General features: G+C 38.1%; 2 protein-coding genes and 1 long non-coding RNA gene across 3 annotated transcripts in view; 1 reads left to right on the forward strand and 2 right to left on the reverse strand.

Annotated features, from left to right (window-relative positions):
- The window catches only part of LOC137193145 (interleukin-1 receptor type 1-like), a 36,147-nt gene extending 34,015 nt beyond the window's left edge, over window positions 1-2,132 (reverse strand). Inside the window, exon 1 of the mRNA XM_067604376.1 lies at window positions 1,991-2,132. The gene's annotated coding sequence lies outside the window, so the exon portion shown is untranslated. The remainder of the gene's footprint in view (window positions 1-1,990) is intronic.
- Window positions 1-15,883, forward strand: LOC137193148 (uncharacterized). Its single transcript, XR_010930689.1, has 2 exons — window positions 1-663; window positions 15,763-15,883. It is a non-coding gene; the product is annotated as an uncharacterized lncRNA (long non-coding RNA).
- Window positions 10,283-26,838, reverse strand: part of LOC137193146 (interleukin-1 receptor type 1-like) — a 27,714-nt gene continuing 11,158 nt past the window's right edge. The window contains exons 3-12 of the mRNA XM_067604378.1: window positions 25,928-26,138; window positions 25,085-25,253; window positions 21,744-21,918; window positions 21,136-21,201; window positions 20,576-20,702; window positions 19,970-20,109; window positions 17,826-17,966; window positions 17,394-17,552; window positions 15,359-15,565; window positions 10,283-14,019 (exon numbers count right to left, since the gene is read on the reverse strand). Of these exons, the coding sequence (XP_067460479.1) occupies window positions 13,835-14,019; window positions 15,359-15,565; window positions 17,394-17,552; window positions 17,826-17,966; window positions 19,970-20,109; window positions 20,576-20,702; window positions 21,136-21,201; window positions 21,744-21,918; window positions 25,085-25,253; window positions 25,928-26,138 (1,580 nt within the window). The 3' untranslated portion in view covers window positions 10,283-13,834. The remainder of the gene's footprint in view (window positions 14,020-15,358; window positions 15,566-17,393; window positions 17,553-17,825; window positions 17,967-19,969; window positions 20,110-20,575; window positions 20,703-21,135; window positions 21,202-21,743; window positions 21,919-25,084; window positions 25,254-25,927; window positions 26,139-26,838) is intronic.

The following is a 26,838-nucleotide window of genomic DNA, read 5'->3' on the forward strand; positions in this document are numbered from 1 at the left end:
TATTTTTGAAAGGAAATTAAAGACCTATTTTTTTAATCTGGCTTTTAATTTTTAATTTGGAGTAATGTTATAAAGTTTAGCTTTAATTTTTAAGTTTTAATCTTTTATGTAATTTTATCCCTAGTGTTTATTTTTTGACATTCATTTTGTTTTATTCTATTTTGGAAACGTCATTGTTTTATTGTTGTAATTTTAAATCCTGCAAAATTTTATTTATTGTTGTTTTAATCCTGCTATGTGAAGCACTTTGGGCTGCATGTTTGTATGAAAGGTGCTGTATAAATAAAGCTTCGTTAAATTTGTAGCGATTAGCCATCCCTACCTCAGAATGCCCCATCACACACACACACAGCTGTCCCGGACACGCCCACTCCTGACCCAACCGTGTCATTCACCTTTTTCTGGAGTGATGACGTGGTACGGTAGTAAAAAAAAAAAAGATTGCGCAGTACTACGAGAGTATGAATGGCGGCGTCCGGCTTCCTTGTTTTTTCCATTGAAAATCCGCGTTACCTGCAACCGCGGTGCTCACGGCAGAATTCTCCAAACAATGCAATCTTGGATGTCATGCACCTCGTGGAGCTACGGCGGATAATCGTCTGATGTGGAAGGAAACGCACGGACGGCCTTGACTTCACTGAGCAGGACTCACGAGACAAAAAGGTACTCCGGTAAATTCGTGAGAGAGTTTTGTTTTCCTTATGGGTGGGTTTTCTGTTCTTTTTCATGCTGCGATTGAACTCAACTGAATTGACTGTGATTTTCACGCTGAAATTGAACTGAATTGACTGTGATTTTCACGCTGAAATTGAACTGAATTGACTGTGGGTCTTCATGCTGCAATTGAACTGAACGGAATTGAACTATTGTTTGAAACGAACTGAACTGAACTGTTTTTCTGATTTGGAAAGAATATTATTTTTAAGAATATTTCGTTTTGGGGGTTATTGAGGGGGAACATTTATTTTTGTTTTGGTTGCACTTGAATCCTTAATACGCTTATTTTTTTGCATTGAGAGATTGCTGTTGTGGTGGTTTATTGTTGTTGGTTCAAACTATATGGTTTGCTTATTGAACGGTGTTTTGGAGGGTTCAAGTGAGTATTGTGTTTGTATGCTCTATACTTGAGTCCTGTGGACGGTTGACTTAACTAAAAAAAATATTGACTCTCAAGGAGAATATTGTTAGGCGTGGACCTAACTGGCACCCCACTCTACTAGTCAAACCATTACGAGTTGAATTGAGTTGTAGATTTGGAAAAACATTCACTACATCACTCATTCATCGCTTAACAGGTGATGATTAAGTGACATATGTGTTAGTAAGCAGCTGCCTATTTACACACCCAACAGAGACAGAGTTGTTGAGAGTTTGTGGGCCAGAAAACTAAAACAATGAGCTTAAAGAGGCTAAAAAGCTGTGGAGCTGCAGAGATAGACACTTATCTGTAGGTGAGCCCATTCACATTGTACATAGTAAATGTACAGTAGTCATTTGATCCACTGTTGATATAGAAATGTTGATTAGTACAGTTTTAATCACTCTGTACCTGCCATGTGCAGACACTGTGGAAATAACAGATCACTAAACCATTTAACAAAACCCATCACACACAGTCCCTCTTTGAGTATGTTTTCCTCTCCCTCACAGGGCTGTTATTATAACATCATGCAATTAACACTGGTATAATTTTACATAAAAGGTACACTTACAGATGAAGCCACTTGCTCCACTGCAGCCTCAAAAAAGAGACAGCATTTTGAAAATACCAACTTGCTTTTTGCCTATCCAAAAAAGTTTTCAACTCTCAGTAATTACATTTAAATATTTACTCTGGCTAAAAGTAATTCTTTTTCTTGCTTTTATCGTTCAGATCTATGTCAAGTTTCTTTTTTCTACTCTTCAGTTTAGACAAGATTATGTACTTAAAGTATAATGCACATTCAAATAAACATGCAGCAACAGGGTTCAAATTAAAAAGCTTTCTTACCTCATGAAAGAGTTTGTTGAGAGGTGGAGCAGATCCGGTTAGACTGTCTGTGATGTTCTTCTACAGTGATTTTATATCTTCTCTGCTATCGCTCAGCAGTGTTGGTGAGCAGAATCAGCTTGACATGAGCACAAGACAAAAAAGGAAATCAAATTGCACCTCCCACCCTTCTCTCTCTCTCTCTCTCTCTCTCTCTCTCTCTCTCTCTCTCTCTCTCTCTCTCTCTCTCTCTCTCTCTCTCTCTCTCTCTCTCTCTCTCTCTCTCTCTCTCTCTCTCTCTCTCTCTCTCTCTCTCTCTCTCTCTCTCTCTCTCTCTCTCTCTCTCTTAACAAAACAGAGAAAAAAAATCTTATTCTTATTCACAAAGACGTGACTGCTTGTATGTTGTTGCCACAGAGGCTATTTGGTTAAGTATCAAGGTTGAATCAACTGCACAGGGGGTTGAACTTTACATCAAAACTTTATCAGTAGATCATAGTCAAGTTGCAGATATCCCATAGCATGAGGCTGTTCTTGAGCTCAGGGCATACTTTAAACTGGGCAAAGCCATGCATGTTCCCCTAATCCTGTCTGCTTCTGGGATTCCTAAAGATTGGAGACTTCCCAGACTGAATTAATGGAGGACTTTAAAGAAATGAATCCCCGTTATAGATATATGCAAAGTCAGAGAGATGACTGTCAGTGCTTCCCAATGAGAGGACTCATTGGAGGGACTAAGTAGATGAGAGACTAAGAGAGGACTAAGTAGATGATTGAGAGCACTTTTCAATGAGGAAACACACTGAGTGAATGAATGAATGAAAGTGCATCCTAACAGCGCAGCTTATTTTCTGTTTAGCCGTTCAGGTTCAGAACAACAGATATGCATAAAGCTTTGCTCTTTGTTCAAGACTTCTCTTTTGGAAATGTAGGCATTGTCTTTGCGGGTAAACCTTTAATAGTCTGGATACCGATAATCAGTATAACATCAATCTACATTATTACAGTACTCTTTCTTTTGGGATGTTTCCTGGGATGTCACAGAGAGTATATTGCAAGCAAGACACTGCTTTCCTTCTCCACTGCAGCTGCTGGCCTTTGAAACTGCTGAAAGACAGCCCTGGAAATACATACGCACGTAGGGGTGGGGAGGTAGAGTGTTGTATTACCACGGAAAACTCAGTGTGCCAAGTATTGGTCATGTTTTATTTGACTGTGCATGTTCCATAGTGACAAAGGCTGTAATCATGCTTGATACAGGCAGTGCATGAGGTGGCATGAAGGTATGAGATAACTAACACCACCTGTCCATTCAGGTTGGCACAAGAGGTGTGCACCATTTTGTTTGCTGGCTTGTTGGTGAAACATGTGAAAACTCATGTGAAAACTTATGACTAACTATTTGGAAGTCATGACCATAAATGTTAATAAAAACAGTTTGGAAAGGAGTGACGCAGTTTTCTCGGGCAGGGAATAAATCTACTGAATCAATGGATGAGGCACTGTGTGGTCACCAACCAAAGGTCTCCTGTGAGACAAGAAAGCACAAAACTCTGGGGAAGATGCCAAGTTAGTAACATGCATTAATGGTACATGACTGTGTACAGTGGGAGAGGGATGGGAGGAGAGAGAAGCTCAGTGCATCATGGGAAGTCTAGGCAGTCGAGGCCTATAGCAGCATAACTAAGGGCTGGTACAAGGCAAGCCTGGGCTGGCCCTGACTATAAGCAAGAGAAAAACTGCACTCAATGCTTAGTCAACAGTTTAAAACACAAACACAAACTTGGGAGTGATTTTAGACTGATTTAAATTTTAATTCTCATTTTAACAAGGTCATTAAAATATAATTTTTTCATCTCAGAAACATTGCCAAAGTCAGACCTTTTTAACTCAGAGAGATGCCCAAATGCTCATTAATGCTTTTATTACTAGCCATTTAGACTATTTTAATTCCCTTTTTACTGGATTACCTAAAAAGAAAATGGATCATATCACCCCACTGTTGAAGACACTGCACTGGCTACCTGTAACGTTTAGAATTTATTTTAAAGTTCTTTTACTTGTTTATAAAGCTTTAAATAACCTCGCTCCTCCCTACATCAGAGATTTTCTTTCATTTTATATTCCAGCCAGATCAGTAAGGTCCTCCACCACTATGCCCCTAAACTGTGGAACGCACAGCCTCTGGATATTAGAATGGCAAGCTCTCTCTGTATTTTTGAAAGGAAATTAAAGACCTATCTTTTTAATCTGGCTTTTAATTTTTAATTTGGAGTAATGTTATAAAGTTTAGCTTTAATTTTTAAGTTTTAATCTTTTATGTAATTTTATCCCTAGTGTTTATTTTTTGACATTCATTTTGTTTTATTCTATTTTGGAAATGTCATTGTTTTATTGTTGTAATTTTAAATCCTGCAAAATTTTATTTATTGTTGTTTTAATCCTGCTATGTGAAGCACTTTGGGCTGCATGTTTGTATGAAAGGTGCTGTAAAGCTTACTTAAGTGTGTAGCGATTAGCCATACCTACCTCAGAATGCCCCATCACACACACACAGTACTGTCCCGGACACGCCCACTCCTGACCCAACCGTGTCATTCACCTTTTTCTGGAGTGATGACGTGGTACGGTAGTAAAAAAAAAAGATCGCGCAGTACTACGAGAATATGAATGGCGGCGTCCGGCTTCCTTGTTTTTTCGATTGAAAATCCGCGTTACCTACAACCGCGGTGCTCACGGCAGAGTTCTCCAAGCAATGCAATCTTACAAAAGAAAAGTCTTGAACAAAGAGCAAAGCTTTATGCATATCTGTTGTTCTGAACCTGAACGGCTAAAAAGAAAATAAGCTGCGCTGTTAGGATGCACTTTCATTCATTCATTCACTCAGTGTGACTATAAGCCTTATCAAAAAGGAAAGTTTTAAGCCTACTCTTAGATGTAGAGAGGAGGTCTGCCTCCCAGACCCATAGATTATTATAATTAATTAATTAATAGAATAATATAATCATCACTGCACACACAATGGAAAAAGCCAAATATAGCACTGACAACCTAATATGTTGAGAAAGTAGAATCAAAATCACTGGGGTTTTGCTTCAAGACGTTTCACTATTCGTACAAAACACTTAGTCAGTTGTAATTGTTCTGGAGAATAGAATACATTGTAAAAAAAAAAGTAAAAAGTCTGGCAGCAAAGTTTCCAGATGGATACTGCCAAATTTCAGTAATTGACCATAACACAAAATTACAAAAAATATAGAGCAAGTTTTACAGTCAAAATTGATTAGATTACAGCATATTATTGTTATTGTTGATAAATGTGCATTGAACTGCTGGAAAACGGCTGTTATTCATGTTTTGACATATTAAAAACAACTACCTTTCAAGTTAACCACTGTAAATTTAGGGCATTTATTACTTAATTTATGAAACAACCCAGTCTATCTACAGTAATCTCCTATTAAAATACTGTTTTTTCATGTATAGTAACTAAGAAATTACATATTAAAATGCAGTAAGTACATAAAATCAATTTACATTAATACAATCAATTTACAGTATTAATCTGTCATTTTAGAGAACTATTATATTAAAAAAAAGTTCACTGGACAGTGGAAAAACAAACATAGTACATCAAAAATAGCTAAATTTCACTGTAAATTTAGGCTATTTAGGAGTTACTTTATGAAATTGACCTATCTACCTACAGTGATTTCCTGTAAGATTATGGTTCTCCAAGTTAAAAAAAAAAACAAACTTTGACACAGTGTATAAATATAGAATATGTACTTTAACAAAAAGGAATTTCTGCACATTTACAGTATTATTTAGTAATTTTCGAGGATTGTAATGTTAAAATTTTTTTATTGGATAATGTAAGTATTGTATGTCAAAATACATGAACAATAGCTATATTTAAACATAATCTCTGTAAATTTAGGGTATTACACAGTTATGTTATGGAATTTCCCATTATATCTACAGTGATTCTTTATTAAAATACAGGTTTTACTATGTTCAAAACAAGGAAATAATGTGTAAACATATAATATGTACCCTCAATGAAACAGAAAAGTCTGTGAATTTATGGTCATTTTAGTGTATTGTGAACAAATATAATAAATATTTGTTCACAATACACTAAAATGACCTTTCCTGTAAAATTACCCACCAAAATATACTGATCTTAGACAAAGAGGTCAGATGGTTTGAGTAAGGCTGTTTACTGTATGTCAAACCTTCCCTGAACATAAGAGGAGAATGAAGACAACATTTTACAGTGCTCTGCTAACATCCATGTCCGGGTATTTCTCCCAACTCCTTCTCACCAGTGCAGGTGAGGACATGCATGAGAACAAGACCTCCTCATACTGGTGGGTGGACCCACGGTCACCTGTAGTTTTTTTTTATTTTTTATGTTTATAGACTTAAATCAGTCTGATATCAGTCTTTTCCAAAAAATGTGTTAACTTGACATGTGCATGGGAGCTTACCATAAACCAAAGCAGATAAATACTGGTAATAACGTGGTTTGGAGTGAACATTAAAATCATTGTGAAACTGTGCCTCCTCGAAATAACTGACTGACTACACCATGCAAGTTCACTTACATATTTTAGTGCTGTTGCTGGTATCAGTGCTTTGGGCTTGGAAGGTAAGTTCTCTATCTCCTCTTTACTCATTTTACTGGATTGTGACCCCATGATTAAATGTTGTTAGTATATAATACACCAAATCATGCAGCGTCTCTGAAACAAGAACTTTCTTATGTCTCTTCCACTCTTTTTTTTTTTTTTTTTTCTTTTTGTGTGGGCTGATATAACGATCAACTGTATGTCAGAAAACACTCAACCGCTATATAATCAACAACACAATAACATTTATTTACAAACAGCACAAGGCGCTAGACAGCCCTTGCCTGTGACACTCGTCCAGACCCACTTTCTCTCTCAAAGTGCTCTAACAGTGTCTCTGTCGGGACGGAGCGCTCTATAGCCTCTCGTCTGCACCCCTGCCTAGACCCGCCTTTCTCTCTCTTTTGAAAAGCGCTCTGACAGTGTGACTTATACTGTGTGTCCACTCCAGAGATTTCCCTTTTTTTCTTTTCTATGTGTCTGACCTCTCTTCGTCAGAACACCAAGGCGCGCACGTAAGGCACACACAGTCCGACCCCAATGATAAATTATATGTTAAGTGCCCCTGACAACAGTTGCTCAAAACCAATCAACAATTACTATGAGAAGTGGTTCCAATAACCATACCAATTAATTAATAATTTGATTCAGTCCCACATAGCCAATAGAACAACATCACACCACATCATCCAAAAACCAGGTACTTCGCAGTGAGCAGTCAGGTAAGCAGTGAAATTCAAAATATCACAAACATCTGCTTACCTGATATCTCGTCACCAGCTGTTCGTGACGCCAAATGAAAGGAAGGATGTGTGATGATATCGTTCAAAGGAAGAGCTGACGAAGTTCTTGTTTTGTGGACGTTTTTTAGACGATGGCCATCGGGTCCATTCCATGTACAAAGATGGTCTGGGCAATGTACCACTGTCGATGCACAGCTTATATAGGGTTACACATCTGTATCTTATCATATGAATAACATGTTTTCCAGGGGCACTACCTCAGTTGGGAGCCGTCCATCAAGTGATTGACAGCTATCTCACAACATATTATGTGTCACAACATACCCACATCTGGAACAGTTCCAAACTTGACCATGGATCCATTATTTGTATCTAAAAGGCCCCCCAGAAGGGCTATGCCATATTACCCAAGGTGTCATGCAGACTAGGGAATGTTTCTGTCACACGTCCAACATCCAAAATCAGTAAAATACATAGGGTCAGATAAAATCATACTAACAAACATGCAGCCCAAAGTGCTTCACATAGCAGGATTAAAACAACAATAAATAAAATTTTGCAGGACTTAAAATTACAACAATAAAACAATGAAGTTTCAAAAATAGAATAAAATAAAATGAATGTCAAAAAAATAAACACTAGGGATAAAATAACATAAAAACCACTCGAGTTTAATATTATATTGTGGAATTTTTATTTGATGGCTCTGTGTAGGGGAAATCGTAGAGTTTGCCACACTAATTTTAGGCTATGGTTTTGCAATCAATAACTTTATTTGAACAGTATAGCCCTACATCTCATAGAAACACCAAGAACATAAAGAAATGGTTTTCCCAGTTCCCAGAACCCATTAAACATCTTTGGGATGAACTGCAACACCAACTCCAAGCCAAGCTTTTTCACCCAACATCAGTGTTGGATCTCACTGATGTTCTTGTGGCTTAATGGGAGCAAATCCCTGCAGCCAGGTTCCACAATCCAGTGGAAACCTTTGTCAGAAAAGTGGAGGCTGCTAAATATTTTTGGCTGGACCAGCCATGGACCAGGCCTATAACCGCAGTTGTCCGTGAGCAAGTGAGTGCCTGAGTGAGTGATGAATTTACACCATTGGTTGGCCGGCCGAGTGTTGGAGTTTCCTCATTGGCTGTTGCACTTTCAAAATGAATGGGTGCAAGATGATGGAAGCAGAGGACAGACGCTCTCAGCTCTGGTCTTAAATGCAGAGAAGCAATAACTGAACAAAAGAAAGATGCTGTTGGACTGTTAGCTTCATCATTTATTAGCTACCGGACTTCACATCCAAGCTAACGCTGTGCGCCCAGCTGAAAGAGCAAAGCGGTAACATTACCTTGCAGTTTTTGTGCAGATTTGCAGTGCAGATTTGCTGACTGGCTGCGTAAGATCAGGATCTGATATGATGTTTACTAAGGTAATACTCCCTCACCTCTACTTCTATACAAATTGCCAACAATTAAGTTAATTTAATGAAAAGACGAGAAGGCTTAGTGCCAAAGGTCTTGTGATTCGATTTGTGAAGATGGGGCAGAGATTGGTGTACCCCTAGGTACATATAAGAAGCAATGCAGAACATAATTGCCTTTGACGCAAGTAAATTGCTACACACACTAAACACAACATGATGACAGAGAAAGAAGAAGAACAAGAAGTGGTGTAGGTACGGAAGACAAGATGTGTTAATCCGGAAAGTAAATGTGCCATAATTGCTGCGTTTCTGAAGAGCTGACATGTGTCAACACTTATAAATAGACTAACACATGTCAACCAACAATGACCAACCAACAGTTTACAGGTGTGGGTGCTTTGACAGGCATCATATGCTGCTGGTGTGTGTTTCTCTTTAGAGTCAATGCCCACAGGTAGAAACATTTGTGAGGAAATGTCCAGTAAGTAAGAATGTTTACAGTATTTGTGTCAAAATTTTAAAAAGTAGACCACAAACAAGATATTACTTCTGTTTGACAAAAATTTGAAAAATACTATTTTTGACTATAAAAAGTGAGAGATGGACAAACAAGATACAAGAACTGTTACAGGATGCATGAAGTCCACTGATATAACATGCAGGAGGAAGTGTAATAAAATGTTTCTCTGAAAGACTGAACAGGAAATGTTTGTGCAAGATTCGGGGAATCTATCAGTAAGGGTAATTCTTATCAGGACAGTGTTTTTTTGTGCTAGAAGAGACTAACTAAGTCTTGTAGGAACTCAGTTATAATTTAATTTTAAACTATTTAAAACTGAATTCCAAACTAAAAATTCCTCTTTGGTGGATTTATTTGTGATGAAAGCATAAAGTGTGTGTGTGTGTTGTCGAAGGTTTGCAATGGTGCAGATGCAGGTTCATGGTGGAAGTACATGATGATATTGTATTCAACGAATGTATCAACAAAATTGCAAGAGAGGGTGTTAAGAGAGGCGGAAAAGTGTGTAATTATTGTTGTAACTATTTGTTGATTCTATGCCTACCCACTGGCTGAATGCTGGTATGACTTTATGATGGAGAGAGGGGACATGATATCCATTCACCAAAAACTGTTGTTTCAAGTTTTTCTATCAGCAGGTCTCAACGAGGGGAGCCACATTCACCTGCTACATGACGTACATTTCCTAATTTCCTTAGCACTCCTGGAGTTGGGAGTGTTCCCCAGAGATAAAGCTGAGCTACTGACACGCAAAGTACTTCCAAGGGACTTTCCATAACCTGTTGTTCCCCCTCTCCTTTCCACAAAGTTAGGTTGTAAAAAACTGGCAATAAATGAAAAGTGCAAAGCAATAATTGCCTTTGAAGTTCTTCCTTTCACGTTATACGGTGTGCTGTCTCTGTGTTATGGGTGTATAAATAGGTAGAGGTCTGTCTGCAATAAGGTGAGTTAATTCATGAACAGTTATTGTAACACTTTAATTTTCTAAAATTAACAGCGTAATAAAAACAAAAACAGGATTTTTAAGCCTCTTTCCACTTTTATTCGAATACAAATACAATTACAAATAATTTTGCTGCCTCAACAAATATAGATACAAATACAAATACTGGTGCCTTATGCACATCCCTACCATCTAGCCATAGTCATGATCCTGTCATACAGGGTCCTCCCACTGTGTATGGACTGAGTGCAGCTGTGGGTCAGGTGGATGTGCAGAACTTGAGATGCTGGTCTGTTCTGAGACAGTCAAAGTAGTCTGACAAAGACAAAAGTATGGTCAAAGAGCCATACACAAGGAGACAAGTAAATACAACAGACACTGTACATCTGAATCACTTCCATGTATGTAAATGGGTATAGAAAATAAACTGATAACTCAGTGTATGACTTGCATTGATTATTAAACTGTCTACATACATGATTATATTCAGACCGTGTAACATACAGTTTTTACAATGACAGTATACAATATTATATGTAATATAATAAAGCAACAGATTTTCAATTTGAGATATGATATTCATTTAATATAAATATTACCAATACTATTGCCCAATAGCTAATGCTAACCATCATATATGCTATTTGCTGGAAAAGTGATGCCAACATATGATTTGTTGTGTATAACAGGGAATAACTGTAATTACAGTTTAACTTATGAGGTCCATGTTCATCACCTTCACTAACATTAACGCTGCTGCTGCTAAAATCAGCCTTTTGAGTCCGAGTTGCATGGACTAGCTTTCACTTTTTCTTTAGAGGAGGTCAGTTATAGCCCAGATAGAGCTATGGATCGGGGTCCAGTTCTATGGGCTTTTTATTCATGAAGTGAAGGAGCAAACACACTCTCTTAGGAGGAGATATTTCAGTCTCAGTCTTAGCCATGCTAGTTCTACATCGCACATGCTCTGCCCTCTAATGGGCTTGTCTATTGGTTTACCCTGTGTGGCTCTGCCTCAGTACCTGAGAGACAATCTTTACACTAGCCACCTAATTGGGGGGTGGCATCTATGCAGCACCCTCAGCCCTATAAAGCCCCAGTGCTCTCGCTGCTCGTCTCCCTTTTTCACTCAGCCACCTTGAGAAGTGATCATCCTATGAACTTCATTCACCTTCCAGTGTTGCAGAAGAATTTACCTTCATCATGTCTGCTAGCAATTCTCACATCTCTTGTGCCTTGCATATGCTGCCGGCTGCCTCTCATTATTCCTGCTTTCTCTGCCTAGGTTTGCAGCACCGGGCTGAGATTGTCTCCGGCACTGCCTGTCTCACGCTGAAAAGCTGAAAAGAAATGTTTTTTAAATTTGGACATAGCTGTTCCCCTAACTGCATCCCAATTCCTTTCAGAATGTACAGACATGACATTGGTCTGATTCTTGTCATCTCAAAAATGACTATATTTCCCAAGATGTTGAATTATTCCTTTTAAACAAAGGGGCAGAACTTATGGAAGTAATAGGCTAAAGCAACACAAAGCAGAGGCAGAAAAAAACCTTGAAATCTTCAAGCAACTGCAGTCACCCTGCTCCATGAGTGATTCAAACCTGTCCATTGAGAAAACATTGTATTTGAGGAGAGCTGAGGAGAGAAACTGGATTTTATATTGCAAGAGCTATGCCTCCTTTTCCTATAAGTATGAGTCAGTTACTGCATCAACTGATCCCTTGAAATTAATCTGCTATATTTCTGGCAATCGTAATATTTTATTCCATATCCCCTGGTTAGTTATCAACTTCAAGTACTCAACAGTTTGATTAAAATGTCTTTTGGCTTTTGAGCAAAAGACTTACACAATACCTCTCATTATTTATGAGAAATAAATGTTCATAGCAGTGTATTCTGCTGAAAATAGATATGGCTTTGGCTTCTTTTCCTACTCAAGGAATCAGAACCAGTATTAAATAGAAACTAAGAATAAATAACTAACATTTGAATTTCAATTTGATTTGACATCATAAAAACAATACCCAACCCCAATCAAGGGTGTTTAATCATCCCTCACATGAGAAACACATTACGCTCAGCAGTTCATTAGGCTCATAAAAACATACAGTAAAAAAAATCAAGCACTTAAATAGGAGAGCATAAGCTTACACTCTAGTCAAGAATGTTGTCCACATGTGTAGCATAACACAATACATCAAAAGGGAATATAAATAACAGTTTTTTATAAGGACTCTATCTGGAGCAATCTTTAGCAAAATAAAGTCTAAGCTTTCAAATACCATATGTCTAATTATACATCAGGTCTTTAGAAACCCCTACCTCCATTAGAGATGATGTGCCAACTGCAACATAGCCAGGCCTCATATGTATATTGTATGTATGACCATTGTCAGATATTGAGCACATAAAGCAGACAGTAGAACAGAAATGGGGTCAGACATCTGTTGTTGTAGGTTTAATGTTATACTCACACTCTGAATGCATTATTTCTGTTGGAGTTAAAGGACAAAAAGTCAGCTGAAAGTTTGCTGAAATTCATCAAGGTTCTCTGCTCCATGACTGTGCAGATAACTGTGCTCTTCACATTTTGTTTTGATTATCTAACTCTTGAAAACAGAGTTGAGCAGTTTTCAAGAAGTTTCTTCTGTTGTTTTACTGAACCTCTCTGGCCCTGTTTACACCTGGTATTAACATGCGTCTCGGGTGATCCGTTCACAAGTGGACATCTTTAAGTGTGTCTGTTTACACCTGGCATTAACATGCATCTCCACATGTGTCCTGAGTGACCACATGTGATCGGATCTCACTTCCCCGCTCTTTATGCAAATAAATACGGAAATCATTTCCGTTTTCAAAGACCGAATTCGTTTGTTATTCATCCAAAGCTGTGTTCAACTTGTTTGATAACAGGATAAATATTTAGGATATAAATAAATATTCCGCGTCAGGAGAGATAGAGAGAGATGCAGCGATCTCCCCGCAGCTGCATCTCTCCATTCAGAGACACCGTGTGCATTTAAGCATAAGATACAACAGCATAACTTCATTGATTATGCTAATGTTGATTAATGTTCTGTATTCTTCTACACATCCAGCTGGTCAGCTGTTACACACACAGTCCAGATTCATACAGTGAAACTGTTTGGAGTAAAGCAGTCATCATCCTGATAAATCCTGAGCTCATTATGTCGAGCAGCACAGCAAAACTAAAAACTGTCGTTATCAATTTGACAGGACAGAGGAAACTATCCAGCTACGTTTAGCTTCTGAAATATTTTTTTAGACAGACAAGCGAAAAATTAATGGTTTAATTTCTATTCTAACTGTCGATTTGAAGAGGGAAACTGGTTAGGTTGTTTATCCTGACTGTTATCAAACAAGTTGAACAGCCTTGGACAGAGGGTCCTGTGTCTAATCTGCCGAAAAATAGAGGACGTCAGTTGAGTAGGTGGTCCTTCAATGTCAGGGCCAAAGAAGTTGAGGTCTCGTTTCCATGTGTTGAGAATAGAGGTGCTTCCAAGAAACAAGCACATTTGTTTCCTGACAACCAAGCATCCATGCTGGGTCCGATCAGTATCAATCAGTTTTTAACTTGGTTTATACAACAGTCTGTTGAGTCCCTGCAGGCACTGAAGGCATGTGGTACCTCAGATTCTTCCAGAAGTGTCTGTTTGAGTTGAGTTTGTGGGTTCCAAGAGAGGTTGTCTTCCACTTCAGAGCTCCTTGTTTCCTCTTAATAAAGTGCAAAGACTCTGGTAGGTGACTGTAATCCACCAGACCATCTGGTAGAATAGAACAGAATGGTGACCATATATTACAACAAACATACTGAGTGTATTAACACATGTATTGTATCAAACCTTGACAATCATTAGTAAAAAACATTTTAGCATGTTTCCCAGTGGCATGTTTCACAGCTTCTGGCCTTCCAGTTGTTAGTGCTCAACTTTGACTTTTAGTGTAACAAGCAAGTTTATCCCCACACTTGCAGCCCCATGTAGCTTGTAACACACCAGAAGGCAAAAGTGTTAGACTGATGATAAATGCACAGAGCTTTGCTATTTTTAAATCCTTACTACTAGTGGTGCAAAAAGGTTAAAGTTTGCCCCAAATATTGCTAAATATTGTAATATAAATCAAAGGGTTTATTCTCTACACAGATTTTTCCTCAGACTCACCATGTCAGGCTCAGCTCTATGTGGTCAAAATCTACCTAGAATTATGACCTTAGACTTAAATTTGATGTTTTTAAGTATGCTAGTAACATTGCTCTATAAGGATGGCAATGTGGGTCTGTCAGCTGGTCAGTCCTTCACTTTGCTCCAGACTAAAATATCTCTGCAACTATTGGATAGATGAATTTTGGTACAGGCATTCATGTCCCCCTCAGAATAGATTATCATCACTTTATAGCCTTATAGAGTCACTAGCATGACTGGAGACTCTTAGTTTTGTGAAACATAAAAAATGTCACAGCTGTAAGCTATCAGATTGGTCAGTAGTGACTGATTCCCAGAAGTTTCTTCAAACCTTTTGGGGATTTGCTCTGACACATCTGGGATACATAGTGCTGACTATAAGTTACTGTATCTATGAACAGAAGGAGATCAAACTTTCTTGTTAAAAAAAATTATGAAAGCTGGAAATCATATTAGAGTCTTCACAGATCCACTCAGATCCTAATAAGTGAGACCTGACCCCTGGACTCGAGTGGAGCCATATCCAAACTATATTCATTCTTAGTAGGTCGAGTCAGGGTCATGTTCTATTGGGTCTGTGATGTATGTCTAATAACCAAGTGGATCCAAAAGTAAAAGTTAAAGTACATTGATTCTTAAAACACGTGTTTGTCATTATTTTGGACCACTGCTAATCATCAATAGCAAATCCTGCTGCTGTCAGTGCTGGTGTTCTCTCTGTATTTGTGTCCTTCATGAAGAATGTTTGAAAATTTTGGAACCATAAAGACCTCAGCTTGAGATGTCTGCAAAACACCATCCATTTGTGCCAGTGGGGTGACTACATTAGCCTAGATTGCTAAGTTTAGACTTAACTTCTCAGATGTGCGATCATATGCTCACTTATTGAAATGCATCCTCATGAGTCTGAGTCTGTCCTTACCTATTTCCACGAGAATCACTCGTGGTTCGTTCTGAGTCAAAGCGTCATGAAGGCCAACTTTCTGCTCATAGCACAGCTGGTTTTGGTCATTATGTATGGGACATGCCTCCTCTGTTTTGCCATCAGTAGAAGATTTTGCCTCGGCTGACAAGATGATTATAAGTCTGCGGCATCTCTGCACGGTATACGCAATGAGATCATGCATTGCTGTAAGAGATTAAGCACAGGAAACAAATCATTACTGCAAGGTAAAACAGGGGCAGGACTACACCTCAACCACACCACTTCTGGCATTCCTATAAATACCAACCTAACCCTCTCCTCCTCTTTTGCTCTCATATTCTGCACCCCTCCCCCCACCCTATTCTTTCTTCCTGTTTCTCCTCTCCTTCCTCCCCTTGTAGGGTCCTGGGGGAGTTCATCGTTTCCCGGGTGCCCTATGAAGCCTCCCCACACCGCATTCAAGCAAGCAAATGGAAGAACATCGCTCATCAAACTTTTTCTTTAATAAATCATTTAAACACATCTTGTTGATGGTGTGGTCCTTAGTAGTGAAACTACAGTTGAACATTTTCCAAAGCATAGCATAAGCTTTTAGGCATATATCCATCTTCTTCTGGGCTTTTCAACTTTGTTTATTTTCTCAGTGTTAAAAGGTAAGTTCACCCAAATTACAAGATGAAATGTTATCTTTTGTGGTCTGTGGAATATTCTGAGCAACAAGGACAAGGAACAAGGTCTTTTTAATGTCATTTTAGAGCTTTGAGGGACTCAAACTGATTTCCATTAAACTCAGCATAAGGTTCAGAGGCAAATGTCACAAAATCTCAGCACATACTGTAAAACTGAAAACTACCTGCAGCTATTCATGTATTTACTTTTGAATCTTATTTACATAATCTTTTTTCCAATGTCCACGCTTATTTTTTTATTCTCACTACATTTTTCACTTTTCACCCATCCACTAGATATCGGATGCTAGAGTGTCCTTAAATGAATCACTAAGTAACTCAGAAATTGTATAAACCCCTGACAAAATGAAATAAATAAAGGAAAAAAACAACAGTGCCATGAAAAAGTATTTGCCTCCTCCTCATACTAAATTGTTTCAGATCTTCAAAAAATTTGAAACTAAAACAAAGGCAACATGAGTAAACAATGGTAATTTTATTTACTGAAGCAAAAAAGTTATCCAACACCTACGTCATCCATGTGAAAAAGTAATAGCCCCTTGTTGTGTACCACAGAATATTGTGAGAAAAACAATAGAGAGAAGAAGTTGGCAAAATACGATGGCTTCTTCAGAGTGAGAGTTTGCATGAGAGATGGCTTAATGCTGCATCCATATGAAAAAAAAGTAAAGTAAATGAGTGCTAAACAGAAATGGAAACATCCACTTGATATGACTAACTCTGACTGATAAAGCCTCATATAAGCTTCACATCAACTTAAATGCATTTTTGCACAAAATGACTGTGTGGACACACTGTGGATTTTGGCCCCCATCAGTTACACTGAAAGCACATTTGAAGGGGATCTTTTAATAGCCAGTATGAACAGGAATAATGATTACAGTGAGGAAAACCTCTTTCACTGTTCATATGGACACCTGACTGTTGTTTGAAGACAGACTTACGACTTACTTGAACCTATCCTTTAAAAAGTGCCCTATGGATATTTTTTTTTACCACTAGTGGTGCTGTGATCTCCATTTTGTTTGTATCTCATGTTATGTGTCATGCAAATGTGTAGCACATGGAAGCCATACAGCAGGAAGTAGAGGAACAGCTGAAGGCTAGGCCTGCACATCAGATCGCCACATCTAATGGTAAGTGAAAATGGCTTTTACCTTAAAGTAAAATATATGTATGTATGTATATCAAATGAAAGGATGTGTGTATGATTTATTAGACATCAAGGATACACATCACATGTTTTGGTGAGAAAGGCTGGATGTAACCATAATTCTGCATGTTTACAAGAAAATTCCTACTGTAATACACCTTAAAATGTGAAGCGGGTGTCTGTTCCTGACCTTCTCCAGGGCAGTCATCCCGTCCTCTGATGTACAGGGAGTAGCCATGTTGTTTCTCCAGCTTCTCAGGCAGGATCTGCAGGGCAAAGCTCTCGGCTGAACTCAAGGTGTCGGGATGGAGATAGCTCACAAAGGCGTCATACAGCTTCCCATCTGGAGCTGTACAGAAGACAAGATGAGGGCGACCATCATCGCATCTTTCAATTCTGTAGAATTCACTTCAACTACCTTAATTCTGCTTGTATAAATTCCTGTTGGTTTTATTTCCCATTTAACTAATTCTGTGTTCATTTCTTAATGGTTACACCTTGTTTGATTATTTTACTATGTCAAACAAGAGATGAAATTGAGCAATAAAGCACGAGGGAAATCTTGGTAGTATCCAGTCTGAGATCCACAGAAAAGCACATATCCTCCTGATGAAATACTTACACTTGGAAAAATGTCTCATCACTTCCCTGGAAGCCAGCACCAAATCTACTTTAAAAAAGAGGAGGGCAGCAGCCAAGGCCAGAAGAGTCAAGGTGGCAGCAAGGCAAACAGCCACATTGGTGTAGAGGGCACTGTGGTCAGCTGGAGAGAGAGGGAGGCAGTCAAATTTAACCTCTAAATCTGTAGTTTGAGAACACATAAACAAAACTGGTAGTATTGTGGAAAGACTTTCAGGAATATTCCACCCTGTGGAAATCTTTCTACGCAACCAGCAGTTTATTTGTACATCACATTTCAAACACAAAGGAATCTTGTGCGTCATATAAGGTTTAGGATTTCACTGTGTCTATTACATTCCTTTTCTTCAGTGAGTCCATTGGAGAATCTTTGTTTTTCTCTTTAAAGTTTATAGAGATCTTTAGACACACAAAAAGAGTGGCCTTTTTCTTTTTCTTTTTCCATGGTATGCTGGAAGCAGGTAATAGCAAGTATGTGTTTTCCTTTTTGGCCCCATTATGTGTCAGTGACACAATAAATTAAGACATGGATATGTGATTACTGTGCTGACTTTGTGTTTGGTAAGTGCAGTTAAAGTAGCCTACAGTATGTGTAACAAAGTATAATATAATAATTATGAAACATTATTTATACAGCATTTCATACAAAATATGCAATACAATGTTTTTCAAAAAAGCAGAAATAGGAACACTGATATTAATATTTCCATAAACAAATTAGTTTTAGTATTGTTAATACTATGTTCTGAGAAGTTTACAAGCAACATTATTTTAATTTGTACTTCACTAGCAAGAACCACGCCACAAGTTAACAAGTTAACTACATATAAATATGTGTTACATAGGTAACGGTCTCTGAAGACACCAAAACACCCATGTCCTTAAAGGTACCCTGTGGTGGTTTTTTATGAGTGGGTCCCTGTCTTGTTTGTCTCAGGCTTCCGCGTGACACAATTCACATTCCTGCCAATGGTTTCCCACTTTTACAAAGATCTACAGGTGGCTGTAGTGTGGCACAGCCATGTGCCAGCAAAGGCAATGAAGAAGAAGACTGCAAGCCAGTAAGCATGGACGCAAACAATGCAGGATTTAAAATTCTTTAAAAAAAAAATGTTTTGCAAATGTTTTATGATGAAGGATATGCATTTAACACCTTTTTGTTAGACCTCAAGGATATACACAATGCATTTTCATGATGCACAATGAGTAACACTCAATGTAAACATGACTTATGTTTGTTTACATGAAAACTCCACAGAACACCTTTAAAGGTGAAAAAAATAATCAGAGAGAAGATAAAGCTCTGTACATAAAAATTGAATTAAGTACCTATAGTAGACAAAAAATACTAAAGGTTACAGAGCCATTGAAGTGTAACTATAGTGAAGTTGTCAAGATACACTATATGGCTCAAAATATGTGTACACCCTTTGAGTGGACACAAGTGATCGTTATGTAGATGTAATTTCAGGACCATGGGCATTAATATGCTGCTTCAATAGCCTCTGCTCTTCTGGTTTCAGATGTTCCAACCTGGCTCCTATCCAGCCACAGGAGCATTAGTGAGCTCCAGCACTGATGTTGGGTGATAACATCTGGCTGGCAGTCAGCGTTTCAGTTGGTCCCACATGTTTGTTGGGGTTGAAGTCAGGGCTCTGTACAGGCCATTCAAGTTCTTCCCCACCAAACTGGGAAAACCATGCCTTTATAGAACTGGCATTGTGCAAGGGGACATTGTTGAAACAGGAAAGGACCTTCCCCAAAGTGTTGCCACAAAGTTTGAAGAACACTATGGTCTAAAATATCATTGTATGCTCTAGCATTAAGATTTTACCCAAACCATAAAAAACAAACCCAGAGATACACAAATCTACGTGGACAATGGTGTCCACATACTTTTGGCTATACACTGTAGTGTAGATAGACAGACAGATAGATGTGACACTGCAGAAACATTTTTGTGATTTTCATCTCATGTCATTTATATGTTTATTCACATTTATGGCCTTTTTCTTTGCTTGCCCTTCTAAAATGTTTTGAAATTAATTTCAGTGATTTTAGGAGTGAACATTTACAAACACTGACATCTTATACAATGTGTAGAAGTTACAGAAGAGAGGAAAATACCTTCTTGAAGCCACACCACACCATCTTTCTCTCCAACTGGGCTCTTGACATGGCAGCGAATGGGAACATTCAGGAACTTACGAGGAACTTTAGAGATGGACAGAGTGGACAGAATGTACACCCTGCCTCTGACTTTATTACTAAAATGGACAGGACCAATCAATCAATCAATCAATCAATCAATCAATCAACAAATCAATCAAACAGTGCATCAATTAGTCAGTCAATTAATCAGGTAACCAAACAAGAAATGAAAATTGTGTTTAAAAGCTGCTTTAGAAATACTTAGCAATGAGGCAGAAAGATTACTTAAAATACAGCATTTGGCAGTTTTTTGAATGATAAACCTGCAATCTGTGCACAGACTATTCAGGCTCTATGCGGTTCTGTAAGTTGTCTTGGTTTTTTAACTCAAAGATCACATGCTAGATGTCTTTATCGACTCTCAGCCTGATGCAGTGCACTGCAGTGTTGTATTGCAATGAGGCAACTTCAGACTTCAAATCCTTTTTCCAAGAAGTGCTTCTGTGTTTATCTTATTCAGTTCCAAACCCCCTCCATGTCCATATAGAGGCTGAAACAGAACGGCAAGAAGCAGAAACTCACTATTCCTGGGACACATCAAGCTCCTCATGGTCCTCAGTGAAGTCCCCGTCAACAGTCCAGTATACGGAGGCGTCATCTTCCTTAGTGACGCCTATGTAGGCCACACATTTCAGGTCCACTCTCGCACCTGATCATCAGTAAAATTTATAAACAAACTAGCTGTCACTGTACACATCCTGGTGTTTTGATAAAATTGTCACTGTCAGGTGAAAAAATCTTTAACTTTATTTTGATCAGTTAACGCAATACTGACCTTCATATCAACAGTAACAAAATCAGAAATCAATCAATAGATCACAAATGAAAAAGATTGTCATTTTAAAATATGATTTGATGTAAAACTTAACAACTGTCATGTCAAATTTATGTTAAAAAAAGACATTAATATATATCAGTATTCTATTTTCTCAACTTCAAATTATCAAACAGTGGTAAAATTTAAGGTACCCAAGGCAATGTGGCACATTAGTAACATTTAAAACAGTCACATTTGTAGTAGATGATATGTGTGTGTGTGTCACTATGGCAGTGGTTATGATTTAAAACAGTGTATTACTTGCCCACTTCAACCATGTTCACTGTCTCCTGAGGGTACACCACCTCAGGGTATGCCGAAACTCTTGGATCTGTTGGCACGAAGACACAATATCATTGTAGTAGAAAAGATACAACACAATACAGTACGATACATACTGAAACTGTGCTAACAGGAAAAGCCAGATAAACTGAAGATGAAACTTAAATGTCGGTAAATTAGCTGAGAGAATGCACTGACTCATAGATAAAACAGAGAAAAAAAAACATTTTTTTTTTTTTACAAGGTTGCTTGACTTAACTCCCACAACGGAGCCATTGGAGAAGCAAATGCCTTGATAACAAGCCCCTTAGCAGTAATATTAGTGGGAGTGAGTGTTGGTCATTCACTTTCCCCGCTGCTCTTACCTCTTGCAACTTATCTTATAAAATAATCCTAAAATAATAAATTTTGTAATCCAATGCATTTATTTCAGATAATTTCAGAAAATATAAATAATTACCACCATAAGTAGTTTTGTCTTTATCTTTTATAAGTAGAAGTAAATGAAAAAATATACTGAAATAACAAATAATTCTCAATCATGCAGTAAACCTAATGACACTTCAGGCTCAAGTGACCTACAGTACATACCGTTGTCAATATTCAACTGGATGCTGCGTGCGGAGGTGTAGCTCCTGCCGTCCAAGTCGACATCTACCAGGCAGGTGTATTTCCCAGAATCCCTCTCTGAGGCCCTAGGCAGCCTCATGGTGCCGTCCACTTCCACAGAGATGGGCTCCCCTTGTCGTTTCACAGGCTGGCAGTCCTACACAGAGAAGCACAGACTGTAATTATTGATGACAATAAGTAAGAAAAAGTAGCAGAATAATATAAAATAGGGAAAAGAAGAAAATAAGAAGAACAAAACATTTTTTAAAATTAGACATAATAATTTCATTAGACAACTCATGTTAAATTGGTTTAAAAATTCAAGTAAAACCAGGATACGCTCATGATAAGTTAAAGGACTATTTCTTCTTCTCATCTAAGTTTTGGCAAGAATTGTATTAATTCTCAAAATGTCAAACTATAACTACAAGAGTTCATGCTCTTTTCCTGCCATACTGTGCTAATATAATTATAATTGATAATAAAACAATATCAATCAGTGCTCTTACTGAGCGTCCTGCTAATCTGTGTCAATAGCAATTACGAAAACTTGAACTCAAACTTGGCAGTGAAAAGCATTGTTTTCAGTTGTTGGAAGTCACATGGAACACTGTGTTGTATAGTTGCTTTACTTTAAGACTAAGGCTGGCAATATGCAATATTTTTCTTATTGTCAACAAATTCCATGAAAAGACCAAAATGATGCATTAATCCAACTCTCAATACTTTCCGACTTCCCATCCCTGTCTGTGGCATTGAGCCAAAGCATCATTTGTTCCTACTGTAGATGTAAATCCTTAAAGAGTAATTGAATACTCTCTGAACATCTTGTTTGTGCTGACCTACAGAGGTTTAACTTCTCATCTGTCTGCAGTGATGTCCAGGTGTACTTCAGGACCCCTTGATATTAGTGCTGGGTGTGGTTACAGGTGCAACAAAGCACATCTCTGACCACACCCAAAAACTTTCAATCACTGTGTTTACATGCACCTAAGTAACCAGAAACCAGGTTATATGCAGGGCTGACACACTGACCATGAGACTCATGCAACTGACACTTTTCACATGCTCTCAAGCCACACATCCATTTTCTCACATAGTGAAAAATAAATTCATAACTGATAACGTTGCCGTGAAAAGAGGACACTGACAGCGTACACACAGAGAAGACAGAGCAGCACAGTGCATCAGCAGCACTGTGCCGCAGCGAGTTAGTCAGACCATTGGAGGGGAAGTGACAAATATGCACAAATCTATTATACCGTATATGTATTGTACTTTATTCCCATGCATGCTGCTCAGAGTAATCTCAGTCATCAGCAGCACAGCGTCTCTCCCTCTCCTCTCGCACAGTGTGCACGCAGGCAGGAGTGAGAGTGAGTTACTATGGTTACAGGCACACTTGTGTCTCTGTCACTCTGAAACTTTATCCCAATAATAGGTTTCGTAGGTTAGTTATGAGGCAGTTTCATTCATCCAAATTGTTTGTACTTTGTTGCAATTGTTAGACTTTGAAGATGGCTTTGTGAGTACTGAGAATAGCAACTCTAAGGTTTAACATTGTTTAACCAGGTTTAATTATCCATATTATATTGTGATTTGTTGTAAGACTATTTCATTTATATAAATTGTTTGTTCTTGTTTGACCTTGAAGATGACCTGGTAGACTGCAACCTGCTACCACTTAAGGCTACATAATATTTTTATAAATACAAATTCAAATATGAAATAGCCATTCTTCTAATAATCATTTCCTGTCCTGATCCACCCAATTATATACTGTTCTTGATGCATTCTTGGTTTTCATAGCACCCTCGATCAAACTAATCTAGACTAGTGCAGGTGTCTGTTTTTTTACTTAATCCAAGAGTTAAGGTGGTGTAGAAATGCACAAAATTTGTTTTAAATTACAACTTTATGTGTCTTTCCAAGTTTGCACCCCCATTTTAAAACATAACCAGGAGCCCATGGTGAGGAGCACAGATCTTTCTTATCCTATGTTTTGAAGAAAAATATGTTTAATATCTGGAGTGTATATCAAAAACGCTACCCAAAAAACACAAATTAGCAAAAAGAAAAAGTCTTATGAAAAAGGTTTTGGTTCATAAATCTCATTCCAAGCCGAAGTCAAAACTTGGCAGCCCTGTTATATGAATAATAGAAGAACATGTTTACATGCACTGTAGTAACCTGGTTTCTGTAAATCTGCACATACGTGCAGAAGATCAGAAACCAGATTTCTCATCCAGCTGCAAGTCGATTAGAAACCTGGCTACATGTGTACATGGCAGAGTAATCTGCATTCTCCAGGAGAAATTTACCAGGGGAAACCAGCTGTCTCTAATCCTCTTTCCAGATTACAGAAACCAGGTTTCTCGTTTACAGTTAAGAAATCAGCTTTCTGGAGAAAGATGATTGTAACCTGGTTACTCAAGTGCATGTAAATGCACTGTTTATAGCAACCCTTATTCACACAGAGGAATTTGGTGAGGGTTATTTTGAGCTGTGGGTTGATACACATTTGGTACTGCGGTGCGTATTTACAGCAGCAAGTCTGTGCATGCGTGACTCACTGATGTTTTTTGAATAGTTTTGGGACAACAGTTGAGGTATAATATAGCAGGCTTTGGCTGCACAGACAATACGTGTTGGTGGGATCAACTCATTGGGTTTCATCTTTTCATAGGATTTGTTGACAATATAAAAAAAAAGAATACACATATTATCTCTCTTTTATGATTAGTTTATATTCCTTTTTGTTTCGATTTTATTTTCTTTTATTTATCTTTTTAAGTGTTTTATTGCTTTTGTTTGAAATTGTGCCCTACAAATACACTTGGACTGTGAGTCATGCAGACAGACTTTCCGTAAAAATGTGAATATCAACTGATGCGGGTTTCCTGCTGCTATGTACAGTATGCTGCATGAATAGAGAGTGGTTTGGGACTGTGCCCTTTGGTTTTTCAACTCAATGTGGGTTCCTTCCTGACTCAGATGAAAAACTACAACAACAGCAAAACTATGGCAACCAATGTAAACATCCTCAACAGATAGGGCAGATGTTTTGTAACCTTCAATGTTGGCACACGTCCACATGTTCCTAACAATAAGGGGCGGTGTTGCATTTATCAAGCCAGAATGTACTGGAAATATTGCAGAAACCTCAAAATAGTTATGTGTTTTCAAGCAGAATTAAGTTATAGCCTATAAAAAAATCTGAGGCTTATATAATTTCTGCTTTTGCCATTCATATGCTTTTAGACACACAATAAGACACATAAATGCAGTAAAAAGAGCACATAAATATCAGGAAGTGTTTATACCTTCAGCCATCGTATGTTCTGTGTCTTATTCAGTCTGATGATCTCGTTCTGTTGACAAGAAACACCTCTGCTGACTCCCTGGGTGATGGGTTTCGTATCAGCTGGATCAGGACACTCTCCACTCGACACTGACACCCCTAACTCCATTCTCAATAATTTATCTTCCGTCCTACAGAGGAGATTAACATTGAGACATTGGCAGGAAAGGCCAGCCTGAGCTGCAGTAACACATGACCTGTATGGGGCTTGACTGTACTTTGGCAAATTTAGACTAAACTGTCAGTTGATTTTTTTCCCCCAATATTTTATTATTGCTCTTGATAATCTTGATTATCTTATTGTCTTTGCCTTGCTCCTGCTCCTTTTCTTCTTCATATATATTTTTTAATTTAAATGCTCATATTTTTCTGATTTCTTTACTGTATCATTTTTGTTCCCTTTTTTTGTTCTGTGAATTGTTCTTTGTATTTTTGTATTGCTTAATAAAAACTGAGAAAAAAAAAGTCCACATGAGAGCTCTCAAGCACATATTGATTTCACAGCAGCTTTGAGCTGTGTCTGTGTGTCGGTAAAGGTGGGCATTGGTACTGGGCTTGTATCTCATTTCTATTTTTGTTTGGTCAATTTTGGTTGTTTTTTAAATTTTGCTTTAAACACTACATTTCCCATCAGCCCTATTACCACCTGTCTGACTGCTCTTCCAAATAGATGTGTCAAAGTGAATTCAATAATGGTTTTAAGACGTTAGAGTACTTCACACAGCAGCTTTGTGCTCTCATGCAGTCTTTAAGGGTCAGGATCATTTGCAGTCAAACCTACTAAGTCATACAGGTGTTTTTATACCTTATCTCACAGTTGTAGGTTCCATTATGAGACATCTGCAAAGGCAGAAACCACAGTAACCCGTCCCTGACTTCCACTCCAGCAGGCAGGCTCTGGTTGTGCTTCCCCCCTCTACTCCAGGTCACGTTGGTGTGAGCAGCACCAATGAGGCACTTCAGCAGAAAGAGATGGCCAGCACTCACACGGAATGTATCTATCTTCTCCCTGTGGCCTGGATGTGACAGTAGAGAGGGATACCAGTCATTTATCCTGCAATGCCAGGGGTGAAAACTTCACATTCACACACCGGTACACATGTATGAACAGTAGACATAACATTTCTCAAGTAGATGGAGAAGAGTAAGAAACACAAAGCCAGAAGTGTGCTCTGGCACAAATGAGCATCAAATCAGCATCACTTTTTGTGATTGTGTCTATTTTGACAAAGATCAAACTTAGAAAAATTGTAGACATTTACTAATATCAGTAATCACCAGCTCTCAGGCCAAGGCAAGGTTTAGAAAATACCTTCTAAAAAAACGAAGCTGCCCAGTTTAGCTCTGACCACAGAGCCGCACCACTGCCATACAGATCACAAGCAATGATGATGCGAGAGAGATGGTCCAAATTCAAGTTTAAGTGCGCAACTAGATACAGCAACAAAATATATATCCAGTTTTGGGGAGAATAATCCGTTTTAACAAAAAAGTTTGAAAATGAATCATCAGGTACAGAACAAATGTGGGGAGATTCATGAATTTAAAAGATTAGATTACAGCTAGTACATCAAAGGCAGGAAAACTGCAGCCAAACTCAAAACTGATTGACTTAATGCCAACACTCATGAAACAACACATTAAAAAAGGCTGTGGAGTGAAATGTCTGTTTGATGCCACACTCAGTCATTTTTAACTGTAAAATGATGTAGCCTA

This window comes from Thunnus thynnus, chromosome 11 (assembly GCF_963924715.1).
Source record: "Thunnus thynnus chromosome 11, fThuThy2.1, whole genome shotgun sequence".
Taxonomy (NCBI): domain Eukaryota; kingdom Metazoa; phylum Chordata; class Actinopteri; order Scombriformes; family Scombridae; genus Thunnus; species Thunnus thynnus.